The 14,150-nt window shown below is 36.0% G+C and overlaps 2 protein-coding genes across 2 annotated transcripts; one reads left to right on the forward strand and one right to left on the reverse strand.

Moving 5' to 3' along the window:
* Positions 1-367: 367 nt before the first annotated feature.
* On the forward strand, positions 368-1,234 carry LOC105059887 (uncharacterized). The gene has a single exon (XM_010943382.4). The coding sequence runs from the start codon at positions 409-411 to the stop codon at positions 1,099-1,101; it is 693 nt and encodes a 230-aa protein (XP_010941684.1). The 5' UTR covers positions 368-408; the 3' UTR covers positions 1,102-1,234.
* Positions 1,235-4,982: 3,748 nt separating this feature from the next.
* Positions 4,983-10,271, reverse strand: LOC105059888 (small ribosomal subunit protein uS17). Its single transcript, XM_010943383.2, has 6 exons — positions 10,120-10,271; positions 8,669-8,709; positions 8,483-8,583; positions 6,119-6,263; positions 5,944-6,033; positions 4,983-5,260 (listed from the first exon to the last, which is right to left on the reverse strand). The coding sequence occupies exons 1-6, from the start codon at positions 10,129-10,131 to the stop codon at positions 5,158-5,160; spliced, it is 492 nt and encodes a 163-aa protein (XP_010941685.1). The 5' UTR covers positions 10,132-10,271; the 3' UTR covers positions 4,983-5,157.
* Between the last annotated feature and the right edge of the window lie 3,879 nt (positions 10,272-14,150).

Raw genomic sequence — 14,150 nt, forward strand, 5'->3', positions numbered from 1 at the left:
AGAGAAAGAGAGCATTGGAATGAAGACTGTTAGTTAAGCCAAGCCGACACCACGCGCCAATTCACAGAGGGCAGTCACCAACCCAAATGACATCACCACTCGGAAATCGCCACGTCACAGAAAATTGACCAGCGATGCTTCCTCGAACCCAAGCTCCTTCCAGAAGACCACCCCAATGCCACCCGAAAGGAATCGCAAAATAGTACGTGGCATCCCCAGAGCCCCTCGATCAGACCCTTTCTAAAGATCCGACGGCCAAGATTCCATCAAGAGTCATTCTATTTGACCATTCCCCATGGTCCTCCTCTCTCTCTCTCTCTCTCTCTCTCTCTCTCTCTATCTAACTATCTATATATGGATACCCAGCCAACCTTTGCCTCTCCTCCACCTCCACAATTGCACCCATCCATGGACATGAGTGACACCAGCTCAAGCCTGGCCGAGTGGGCCCAGCTCTTCCAGCACGGCCTCGGATCGCACCCGGTGGCCACGCCGGCCGTGTCCCCCCGGGTGTCGGCCGTGGCGGACTCGATCGTGGTCACCACGACATCGACCCCGGTGATCGCCGGATCGAGCAGCACTAGCCCGACCTCGCACCCGGCCATCGAGGGCCGGGTGGGGAAGTCGGGTCGCCGGCGATCGAGGGCCTCCAGAAGGGCTCCCACCACCCTTCTCAACACCGACACCACCAATTTCCGGGCAATGGTGCAGCAATTCACAGGCATCCCCTCCGGAGCGTATTCCTCAAACTATCATCAGGCTGGTGACAGAGGGATGACAAGTTTTGGGCTTAGTTTTAATGATCCTACCCGTCAGGCGGCCACTGTGATGCCGTTTGGACGCCTCCAGCATCATCAATACCAAGGGCCGGCTTTCCAGCACCAGCAGCAAGGGCAGCAACAGCAGCAGCAAATATATGATGGTAATAATATGTTTACAGTAGGCAATCATGAAAGCAATGATGGTATTTTTCTTCAGGGGTATAGCAACCCAAGGGCTAACTCGGAGGTGACGGATGGCTTTTTCTTGGAGGGCATTTCCAGCCACATGATGCCAAGGCCGGCCTCCACTGACAACAGGACTCATGGATTTTTTTCATGAGGGGAAGTTACCAGGGAGAGTTAGCTTTTGCTTTTGTAAGAGAGAGAGAGAGAGAGAGAGAGAGAGAGAGAGAGAAGCATATTGACACATGTAAATATTATTGTGATATCATATGATTATATATCTTGGTAAATGGAGTCTTTCTGGGATGCGTTTTTTCTCATTGTGGGAAGGAGAGCTCACTGTGGTAGAGTTGTTTCCAAGTGGCCAAACATTTCTTTCCAAGACGTGCTTGCCGGGATGGAGTGGAGAAGGGGACATGGATGGAGACTTTGGTGGAGTCCACATGGGTGGCACTCCCCGTTCTGGGGTTCCTCTTGTGATATTGATGAGACAAATTTCTATTTTTCTTTCATAAGGGATGAGAATATCTCAAGAAGCCTAAAGTTATGCATAGAAATTATTATGGTGCTGTAAGGATATGTTTTATCGCATATGAATAGATCCTAAATATTTTTACTGAATTAAATAACTCAAATAATATTTTTCGATTAATCTTATCGAATGATGCCTTAAATTATTATAAATAGCATCAATCAGACTCGATCCAAAGCTTGTGTAAATCAAAAGATACTCCAATATGGGTTTAGATTAAATTTGGATGGATTTGGAATCTTTGATTTGTGAGGATGCAAGTACTTAACTGAAAAAAGTATGTGAGATTTTATGCAGATATGTTCAGTCACAAATCAACAATACTTAAATAATATCTTCGGCCTAGCTTAGCTATTGGCTTAAAAAAAAAAAAATTTCTATTGATCCCAACACATGTTGTTGACTTCATGACCATGTAAATTGATCTAGAATCTGTAGTGCGCAAATGCAAAGTGCTATGTCAACACTCAATGGCCGCTGTCAAGGGGCACTATATATGGTATATAAGGCCACTTTATTTGATAGCCATCTATTTTCTAATAGCAATCGCTGAATATTTGATGGTACTTTTCAATACAATCTATGCACCACACAGGATACGTGCTCATACAAACTTGCCTGTCCGCAAGCAGCAAAAATTTGCCCTCTAAAAAGAGGCATGAGTAACCTTCCAATGGCTGGTATTCAACGGGGTATGTTGTCAAAAGCATGCGTTCCAAAGTGAAGGTGATTTAGTCGTAGCTTACTCCGAAAGTCCCACTAATGTTCATAAATTTGAGTTTGTTGAATTGGTGAAGCTTTCTCTCTTTCAAAGCATGAGATCACCAGTTCAAACATCTCCTTTGAATGAATTCCATTATAATAACATGATGGCACAAATATGCTTGTCAATCCCCGTCGAGTTAAGTTTGACGAAGTGCAGTCTAATGCCATTTGATTGGGTTCAGGTGCAATCCCGTCCCCAAAAAGAGAATTGTTTTTATAGGACTAATTACTTGAGCTCTTATCATCCAAGATGAGAGTACAATTACATGAAACCCCTATTCTCTTCTTCCCACTCCTTGAATTCTCTATTAAGTTCTTTTTGAGTCATGGTTCATATTATGATTTATCAACCATTTTCTTAAAAAAATTATCCACCATTCTTATTTTGGGAGTTTCCCTCTCAAGCATTTCCATTTTACCAAGAAGAACACTCTCTCACGATTTTTCTTGAAGCTCTAATCTTAGGATCCTAATAAAGAGTGTTAGATCACTCTTACAAAATTGATCATATCACATGAGTTATTCGCAAACTCCTAGTTTCTGGGAAGAAAACCTTGAGATTTCCTCGAAATCCTCACTTGCCTCCATGAAATGGATGTTTTGTCTAAATTAAATGAAGTTTATGTGGCTTTTAAGGATTTAAATGGTGTTTTCCTAAAACTTGATTGTTGGCTTAGTTGTAAAACTTGAGCCCATGAAACAGATAATCATAGGGGTTCATAAGTTAGATATCGGATGGAAAGAATTAACACAAAATTATATAATTATTCTCAAAAAACAAAAGAAAATATAATAAAATATATATGGATATTGATTGTCTAGAATATATAATAAAGGACTCAAGCTAAAATATCATATTTGCATTGTTGGATTCTTTATAGGATGACTCGATCAGGAATAAGAAGGAAGTAATTCCCTAAATCTATTTAACTAGAATCTCTTAAGAAAATTTAAAAAAATAGAAAACTTGATGAAAATAAGTTTAGATCTTTTTTTCTTTTATTGATGAATAACAAACTAAGATACATAATTTCTATTTATATTAATGAGTTTCACTCGTACATAATTTCTTTTCTAGTTAAAAGAGAACATAACTTTTTTAAATATAAGAGGTACATCTGGACTTATATATCTATTTTATTTTCAATCACTCTGTCTAATATTTTTCAAATTAGAATATATATCTTATCAAAAATTTTTTCCAATAAAAAAAATTTTACTTTCACCGATCCTTTTCAGGATCCAAATGATAGAATTTAGTCTTGACTATTTAATACATTGCATACTTAGGAGGTAGTGCAATATCATAAAGGGCAAAAAATCATCCAATTCCCAGGGAAAAAAAGGCACCTTAGTAGGGCACCATGCGGGCAAGTTATGACTTTCGATTTTGAATGTAATTTAGTTTCCAATATAGTGAATCTTGTTCATAGACCACGTCCAATCCTTCCTACAGTACATGAAATGGTCTATATCATGTTTGAAAATCCTCTTGGATCGCATGAAGCTTGCTCATCTTGCTTATTATTAGCATGTCATATGACTTCAACATTAAAAATAAAATAAAAAATAAAAAAAAGACTCTTGGCATACCTTTCTCAGCCTTTTGGCTAAGAGCCTAAGATCAAGTGCAGTAACTGATATTATCAGTTTAATATGGGATACATAGGTGTTGGCAGGAGGAAATTGGTTTTAGAGATATGTGAAGATTGTTCCAGCTCAATTTTCGAAGAACTTGGAAGCCATGCCAGGTTCATTATCCTAGTTTTCTTTTGGTTGGTTTTTAGAACCTTAGGGCATTCTTCTTCGTATAGGAGAGTCTCTCTATATTAAGTTAAACTCCTCGTCGCCCATTTCGTAGCATTAGAAACCACACATTAACTTTTTTTTTTCCTTCCGTTTTTGAAAAACCTAACCATTAACGTTAACGCAAGCCCAAAAAAGACCAGAAAAAATTGATACTTATTTATCCTAAAATTTATTTGTCCATGATATAAAATGATAACATTACAATGATACAATATATTATAATTCAAATCTTATATTAAATATATATTGATGATATTATATATACAAACCCATCAAGCAACAGTTTTGAGTTATTGAGCATGTAATCCGCATAAGTTGTGAATGATCACAAGAAATGTTGATGTCATAACCAATGAGAGGATGATAGCCCTAAAGATCGATTATAAGATAAACAAACAGGATGGCCAACATGGCTATTTGATACACCCCTAATAGCCTTCAAGGTAAAACAATATCCCTACTAAGAATGCAAACAAATCAAACTGCTCATGAACTACTTGAACTCGACTCAAATCCAAATTTAACTCAACTACTATCAAACTTAAATCAAGCCCAAGTAACTTAAATAATTTTTCAAATCCAATTCAAATAGCAAAATACAAGGCTCAAAAACCCACAAGATCATTCAAATTTATATTTTCTAAATAATATTATATATATTAATTATATAAATAGATTAAAACTCAACTTCGAATTTTAATTCATATTCGAGTCAAATCAACATCGGGTATGGTCTTGTTTTTATCAAATCGAGCGCGAATTTAGGATATTACAATAGCTGTAACTTGTACGATAGCTGTTTGCACGTAATATTGAATAGTCTGCAAGCAGTCATATCTTTTAAACCATGCAACAGCCCTAGAAAGACTTTCTCATGCAATTTCATAGGTAAGACCGGTATTCAGTGGAAATCCAGCGAAAACGGAGTTGACTTCTGCATAAACAGCATTAGTTTCTTCATTCAGAAAGCAAAACTGAGAACTAGCTTTGAAGAGTTCTTAAAGCGACAAACGGGATTACTCCTGGTCAAATGGCATTACTTCATTCAAAGAGCTCAATTCAAAACTGAACCTACTCCAACTGACTGCAATATGTAAGAACAAAACGTTAGAAACTTCGGATTGCAGTGAAAGCCTTCTTCCCACTGCCACCTTTTGACCCAGCTGGAATGACTTTTAGAACATTGAACCTCACAGTCTTGGACAATGGCCTGAAGAAACAAGTAATCCATATGATATAGGATACTGACGTGTATAAAAGGAAGTGAACTTTAGAAGAGCCATTTTATAGAAATTTTAACCAAACCCACCCGACATCATATAAGTAAAACAAAGTAGATTCCTGTACTACTGTAGGATGAACTAAAGTAAACATAGTAAGCTCATTTAAAACCTTAGGGCTCGTTTGGTTTTTGACAAGAATTTTCTTTTGTTGGAAATTTTTTTCTGAAAAGTTGATTCCTAAGAATATGATGCCTAGGAAGGTAGTTATAGCATTTTGATTGACCATGAAAAAATGATACATTCCAGAATACCTTATATTTAATTGAACGTCGACTTTTTAAAAAAATAATATAAAATATCTATTATATCTTTAATAAAAGAAAAAATCCTGTCCCATTCTAATCATGGCTTTGTAAATGCTTTTGGATAAAAAAATCCTAATTCCCTTCACATGGGAAAGCCAAAAACTCATGTCCTACACGAATTTTCTTTCCAATAAAATATAGAAAGTTTATTCCCACAAGAATACCACTTTTCAATCTCTCTCTTTTGAAAACTCCAACCTACCAAGAAGGATTCTTTCATTTTCCCGTAGCCCACACTTTCCCTCCTCTTCTTGTGAACCTATCGAGTCCTAAAAGCATTATGATAGGTAGATCATAGGGCCTACCTGCACTGGCCAATGATAACATGATCTCCTTCCTTCACACGGAAGCATGGGGATATGTGTGCTGCAATATTTGAATGCCTCTTCTCATACCTGGAAGACAAAATAGTCATTTAATTATAATATTGTGAACTCAGTAGCACGGAAAGCACAACAAAGCCACCACAAATTGGCCTACCTCTGATACTTCTTCACGTAGTGGAGGTAATTTCTACGGACAATAATGGTTCTGTTCATCTTGGCACTATGGCATGTGCCAGCTAAAATGCGACCCCTAATAGAAACATTACCAGTGAACGGGCATTTCTTGTCAACGTATGCACCTACACACAAAAAAAAAAAGGATACATGTTAAATTAAGGACCTGTATTGTGCATGATGTACCATAGGCAAAGATAAATTGGTATACCATACAGCTTATTACACGATAGTAAGAGCAGTCAACACACTTGAAGATCATAGGCAATCCTTTTGTGGGCCTATCTAGCCCAAATATCCAAGAAAAAGGTTATTGATCAGAAAAAGATGTTTAAATCAGAATTCCTGCTGTTTCTAGATTTATATAGCATCTGTTTCTAATTTGTGATGTTGCCATGTAACCTATAGAAAATAGCTCAGACATGAAAACTCTACCTCATATTTTATCATACATCTGTTAAAACGCCATATCCAGACTAGTATCTCTACCCAACTTTTCTTGCTCGTTATTTAAGAATTATAACGAAGAGAAAATAAATGAAAAATATGGAAAACCAAGTACACAGTAAAGCTAACAACTCATATAGGCACAGCATGACTTCAAGCATAAGATAATGCTTCCTTATGAGAAGCCAAACAGGTGATTGGTGATTTGGTACTATATGTGATTTATATAACCAAAAAAACAAAAGAAACACACCATCTTATTCTCAGGATCACAAAAAGAAAAAAGGGGAAACTGCATACTTTCGTAGAAAAATACTGAATGGCTAAAAGATAGATGTTGTATGTAAGGTAAAATGTTAAGAAAACAAAATAAAATGAAAAAGATCCATATTTTACCCTTATCTATCCAATCATTACAAGGAAACTCGCACAATGCCTTTGCTCATGAGGCTCCTTCCGTGTGTCCCCAGAATACCCTCTTACGTATTCATGTGTTTCCCACCCACATGTTTCCCAGCATCACCACTCATATGTGGCGGTAATATGGAGCATGTGGTTCTCAACAATCATGTCGAGGGTTCAAACCATCATATCTCACATTTATCATTTATTTTTTTATCATTTCTTTTAAAAGCACATGCATTGCACATGTCACACCATAGGTTAATAAGATATTACATAATACATGATCAAAACCTGAAGTTATATGTTATCTAGTTTATGTCAAATATACAGACAAGGTGACAGCCACCATCAAGAAAAGAACAAAATTTGCTAAGGTGGATGTATGGTAGGTTAGAGTTCCAATATAAAAAGCCTAAGAATTGTACCACTTGGGAAAAAATCAACTATCAAACACAGTTGAATAGAAGTCATACAGAAGAAATTGAGGCAACAAAAAGCTAAGAAGAGGTACTCTGATCTTTGTTGAAGAACTTAGGAAGTTAAAAAAAGACCTAAGATAACTAGGGTGGAAGTTGAGATGAAGGACATGGAAAGTAAAATTAATTAGCAAATGGACATTCTTGAAGCCTACAACAAATAGTCAGGGAAAAATTGATAGTTATGGTTATAGTTTATAGAGAGGTGAGGATCTTGTTTATTAACCGTAGATAACAAGTGTTACTTAAAATCCAAGGACCTTGTAGATGCATAAGAAGCCTATCTGGATTGATCCAATTTTGGTTGTATTTATGGAGTAGTTATGCTGCTTTGCAAAGATATTGGCATCAAGCAAATGCATAAACATCCTCGCTTGGCGTGGTTGGAGATGACAACTAATAACTGGCAAATAGTCAAAAATCACTAAGCATTCTTGTCATTAAGGTCAATTAACGTCCTTTAGGTCAACTTGTATCATGTCTTCAAAGATTTTCAAAAGAAACGAAGACAGAAAAGATAATCCAACCACTGAAAAATTGTGAGCATAAAAAGTAAATTGAGATAGCTGAAAAAACGAAAACGCTAGCTTAACCTTCAAACAAAGAATAATATGAGAAGGTTCTCCAGGATGTAGCACCTCATGAATCTTAAATTTTTCTCTCTTTTTAAGGGGAAAAAAGGGAAAGAATAATGGTTGAGATACGTGACAGGCTTAAAGGTGAAAAAAAAAAAGTACCACTCCATGCACATTCTCAGTTTGTTGCTTGCGGTATGAAACCTCATTTTCATTTCCTTTTGAACAATTATACTTAAATTTTGTATCTTTATCATCAAAATTTGCAGCAGATGAGAACTTCCAATTAAAAGAAAATATTGAAAAAGATCTCATATTGAGATACAAAACAAAATGTTTGGCACCTACACAGCTGCCAAATGCAAATGGCATTCACTAAAATGTAAGATCAGCATGTAAACTGAGAAATTTATATAAGGAAGAGAGGTTAAGAATTCAGACCTTCAATAGCTTCCCTAGGAGTCTTGAATCCAAGACCAATACTCTTCCAGAAGCGGTTCCCACCCTTACCAGGTCTCTTCCCCTTACCAGATTTCTTCGAGCTGCAACATCCCTAGCACTTGTCAAAGGAACATGCTTACATATAAAATTGCAAATAGAGGGTAAGAGAGAAGAAAAGTTTCTTACCAAAGGAAAACCTTTGGCTGCTTAAGGAAAGCCCTCTCAGTCTGCATTTAAAATCCATGAATGCAAAGCATCACAATTCAGAAAATATTATAAAATCCTTACTACTTTATTGGATCTACATGCTTGATTTGCCCACAAATTAGGTGAAAAGAATAAACTATGAAACAATAGCAGCATGATCTTCTCTATGGCACCGTAGATAAAGTTAAGCCACTGAAAAGAAAAGAAGAGTCCTCTAAAAAAATCTCCGTTGCCTATAGAAAGATGAAACATATAACATACTTAGGGTAAATAGATTTAATGTTCAAAAACAATATGAGGGGTGGATAGACCTAAGGTTTTCATAGGGAAACTTTGTTACATGACAAATAGCCACCACAACCAACTCATTACACATTTAGATATTAGATTCATGAACTTTCATATAATATTGGAAAGCATCTCAGCTTGTAAGGTTGTTAATTACATCAGCTAAAATTTCCACTCTCCCTGGAAACAGATTATATGTTAATCGGGATAAAACCAATGTTTGAGAGACTCTACATGATAGGATGAGTGGCTAGGACCATCTAGAACTGACAGGCAGCTGCAAGATGTCAAGGCAACCCAAAAATAACCAACCTAAAAAACTGAAAGGTAATGAGTCAATGGAAAGTACCACCTTGGTAGCATTTGATACTAGTTCATAAAGGGATCAATACTCCATACTCAAACATGAAGCCAAACATTAAAACGTGTATTGGTGGCGTTCTTTCAAAGCATTGATCAAAAGACGTCAGAAATTCAAATTTTATAAGATTTAGCATACAACTGAAAGATCCGTTCTTTTCCCTTTTCTTGATTCAACATCAAAAAATCCGAACCCAGGTGCACCATTTTCTTTGTTAAATTCTAATATTGGATGCTTGTGTCAGAAATCTTTTATCACCTTCCATTTACACTAAATCAATCAAATGTCATCTACTGTATAGATTGAGATTGCTAAATATTCTTTGCACGTCGAGCCCCTAATCAACTATGTTGATGAAAAGTTACAAAGAGGCTATAAACATACATGCAACCAAGAACTAGAACTACTTTTCCTGAATGAAAACAACTTCAGAGACAGCATCGAAAAGCTACACCAGGCGCATCCCCACACTTGGGAAAGCCTAAAGGTACAAACTTTCTTTCAGAGGACCTACTTCGTTTATGACGAATTGGAGCCCATTTCTACTCCATTCTTGGAGAGCCAATACCCAATTCAGAAAGCCACATATGCCCTATAGGATCTAAACTTTTATGAACAAATAACCTAAAAAAAGACCACCAACTGCTTATGTTTAACCATCTCGGTGAGAAACCCCCCGCTATAGAAGCGTATGGATCGAGCAGTAGGGTTTCAACTGCATTGCCAGAAAAAAGAATGGAGGAAAAGAGAAGCCATGGGGAGAAGGGGAGATAGAAAATACCTGTTCCGCCATGATTGAACGAAGGAGAAGGACCGGAAAAGGGCCCAGGGGAGGGGGAGAGAGGCGGCGGAGGAAAGCGGCGGGATAAAGAAGAGGCCGGAAAAAACCCTACGTTTATAGACAGGTTTTGGGTTTTGGGTTTTCGGCCGTCAAGCGCAAGAGACCCAATAACTGGCTGGCGGTGAAATGATGAGACCGAGTTACCAACTAAGGTCTTTAATTGATTTTTTTTTCATATAACCAATGTATGTTCACAATATGTGCCATTTATTTATAATTTTACTATAATATTTTTTAAAAAAATATTTTATTATAAAAAAATATTTAAGATGTTAAATATTATTATTTTTTATATATTTTATTAATTTTAAAAAATAATATTTTATCATCTGTCCACGGCTCCTCCATCTTTTTTTTCTTCTTTTTTCTCCATTCGTCCACGACTCATCTATCTCTTCATCCATAATTTTTTTACGCCCACTCTCTCCCATCCCTCCACTACTTCTTCTGGCTCGTGGCATGATAGTGTCATGTAATTTTTTTCTGATTGCATGAGCTTAAACTGTATAACCAATAAGTTTAATTTCTCTGCATGCCAAATAGCTTTCCTGGTTCCTTGTGGCAGGCCCTATTCCTGCATAATATTGCCTTGATGAGAAATTAAGCACTAGATACTGCATATTGGATGTTTGGATCCTCCGCATTTCAGAGACTGATTCTAATTTCTTTTGGTAAAAGATAGCTCGCAGGCATCTTGATTTACAAAAAAAAAAAAAAAAAAAAAAAACTTACAGGCTTCCTTCCCAAAAAAAAAAAAGGGACAAGTACCAAAGGTGCTTACAGACTTTCTATCCACAGAAAAAGGACAAGCAACAAAGTAGTACATGAAACAGTACATTATAAAGAAGACATAATATTCCCACCGTCCGAAATAAAAATACATCTAAAAAAATATTCACATGAACATCCACAGCATCCGTCATGAATAAAATTCAGGTAACGATACAGCTGACTTCATATTTGTTGATAATCCAAACATGTAATATTTTCATCAAACTTCATAGAGATCATTGTAAGCTTTTAGAACAATGATAATAACAATGACCTCCTATTATCGTGATCCTGAATAATTCATATGAGTAGATAATATATGATAGAGCAAGAAGACAAAAATCAAAATGTGGAGAAAACTCAATCCGAGATTTATCATTTATCCTGGCTATCAAAAAAAATAAAAAATGTGCCACCTTAAACACAGAAAAGTTAGAGCATAATTTATGAAAGAAGCTCGCCTGACAGTACAACCTGCAAACAAAAACAAAAAAAGTTAGTGATAAACTTTTTTTTCTTATTCTTCTTTTTTTTTCTCTTTTTTTTGTATTTTTTTTGTATTTTTCTTTTATCTTTTTTTTTTCTTTTTTTCCTCCATATTTTCCAACCTTCTCTGCTATGGCCATACCGTGAAGAACAGCACGTCGAAAAAGTCAGTGCTCACATGATGTCCACTATTTCATAAAATATAGAATCCTTGCATGAAAGTAACTGAAAATCCAAGCCATCGTAGCAACGTAGATCAGTTGAGAACAGGTACAATTCTATCGAAATATTCAAATATATAGAAACAACCATCATATTGAAGGAAAGTAGTTGGTCAGTGAAGATATAATAATGAGCAAATAACATCTGACTTAATATCCAACAATATTTTGAAAATTGATTTGATACCGACCATGCATGATTCATAGAACATGAACTTCCAAAAAAATCATCTATCTGTTTGCTCAGAATTTTTTGAACATTGAAATTGATTCTTGCAATTAGCTTAACTTCAGGGGCTTGACAAATTAGAAAAATAGGTGCCTTAAGACCATTAAAGTATTTGAAGATGTCTCTTATCTCATAGCATTAAAATTAGCATAGCTTGACATTTCAGAGAAATTGTTCGGCCTCCTCAACCAATTGATGCCAGTCCAAGTTCACGAAGAAAAGGTGTTGAGAGCCTGAAAATCTAACTTAATAATCTCCATCTTGCTTTTATAATTTTTTTTTTCTCCCCATAATTTTTTTCTCTTTGATTCCAACTTTTTTATGCCTTTACATTGAAGCACCACATTATGCATCTTACAGAACTTTTTATTTACAGCACACCAATGCTTTTTTTCTCTATACTATAACTTTTGATCCAACAACAATCAGGTTGGAGGATAATGAAATATATGCTAAAGAAAAAGGGCACAACTAATCTAAGTTGCACAAAAAGCTCAGAATAAAGTATAGGAACATGAAAGAAGAAGATTAATCAGAAATCCAGTAATCTTGTGATTCCCATTCAAGGAGAAAAGCAAAGAGCAATAATGCCATTTAGAAATACCTCTTTGTAATGTGATAGTCTGAAAGAATTTTTGAATCCCCTGCCACCATATAAACCTTTGCAAATCTTGTTTATACAATATTGAAATATTACCAAAAAAAATATTAAGAAGCAGGGATGTATATATAAATTTAAAGATAGTAGATAAAATAACTTCTGAGCAAATTAAAACAACACCATTTGCACATAAAGTGGCGTAATATGACAGATGAGATTATAAACCACAAGACAAACTAAAAGATGCTGGCAGTATACATACACCTCCTTCCCCCTAAGGATCTCTTCTATACAGAATGCCATATGCATCAATCTGTAATAAATATTGACAATGAATATCCACTTCAACCTGAGATGTCCATACAAAATCTCCTTGTGAGGCTTTATTAGCCATAAAATCAACCACTTGATTAGCTTCTCTATAAGTATGCATGATTTTATAAAAAATCTCAGTAATTTTTCATTGATATATATCTTTTATATATAGAATGTGAACCAGATTTTACATTCTATGGCTAGTTAACCATGACACAACAGTCATCGAATCTCCCTTTAGCTAGATTTTAGAGGTATGAAATTCAGATATCGCTGTCTTTACCCCGTACCATGTAGCCTGCAACTTTGCCAAAGGAATAGGCACACGAAAAAGAAGCTTACCTCCAGCCCACAGCATGACCCCCTCATGATTGCGAATGATAAATCCTACCGTCATATTTTCTACAGTTACAAATGCATCAAAGTTAATTCTTATGACCCCTTCGGGAGGGGATTGCCAAGACACTAAACAGATCGACAAAAGGATGGATTCTCTTGTAATTGGCTACTCCAGTACCAACAGAGAGTTTGTGAAATTCGAGTAAATGCACAGTCAGTTATCATACAAAAAGCTAGAAGTCTACCTAAAAGATGTGATAGAGTCATAAAAGAATTATTGATGATCCATTCATTCCGACTTCACCGGAGCAACTAAGCTACATATGCCAGGAGTGATTTCTATTCATTCCCTACCAAGGCATTTGAAAGAAAGTCAATCCATGCCAGTAAGAAATTAAAATAGAAATTTGCTCAGTACATACAGCTTAGCTACTGCCAAAACATCTGCGTAAAGCTACAATGAATGATGACATGCGCACAATCCTCAAATTGATCTGAGCATAAGTCACAATGCTGATTATCTGTAGCAATTATATTACAACATGCGAGAAAAATTTTGCATGGTAGTCTGTCCCAAGCCAGTTTTCATAGAAAGATTTTAATTCTGGGAGGCACTTTCATAGATCAAATCTATTCGCAATTTACCTGCACAGCTTGAATATCATTAGCAGTGGATAAAATCCTCATATCTTGAAAGGATACTTGCAGCTGCTTTGATGAGGCCCAGACCAATTGATCTGGCCAAACACTATGAGACAAAGGGGTTCTACAAATGAGATTAACAAGCTCAGCTGAAAAATATTGAGAAAGATACAGAACATCCCAACATCTATCATAATTAATAAATTGGTGCATATGCATATTAATATCAAGATTGTTCATATTTATATAAGTTGGCCAAAACATAATAGGGATAGGTGAAATCCAAGGATCTTTGTAAATATTTATTGATTCACCTGATCCAACAAGCCATTGAAACTAAAACTTTATATGAGTCCCAACCTCCAAG

This window comes from Elaeis guineensis, chromosome 10 (genome assembly GCF_000442705.2).
Source record: "Elaeis guineensis isolate ETL-2024a chromosome 10, EG11, whole genome shotgun sequence".
NCBI lineage: Eukaryota > Viridiplantae > Streptophyta > Magnoliopsida > Arecales > Arecaceae > Elaeis > Elaeis guineensis.

Excerpts from the sequence above, each read along its gene's own strand:
- LOC105059887 (XM_010943382.4), top strand. The coding sequence starts at position 409 with ATGGACATGAGTGACACCAGCTCAAGCCTGGCCGAGTGGGCCCAGCTC.
- LOC105059888 (XM_010943383.2), bottom strand. Across the intron at positions 6,264-8,482 it reads TCCTAGGGAAGCTATTGAAG|GTGCATACGTTGACAAGAAA; the intron begins GTCTGAATTCTT and ends TTTTGTGTGTAG. Across the intron at positions 6,034-6,118 it reads TACGTGAAGAAGTATCAGAG|GTATGAGAAGAGGCATTCAA; the intron begins GTAGGCCAATTT and ends TTTGTCTTCCAG.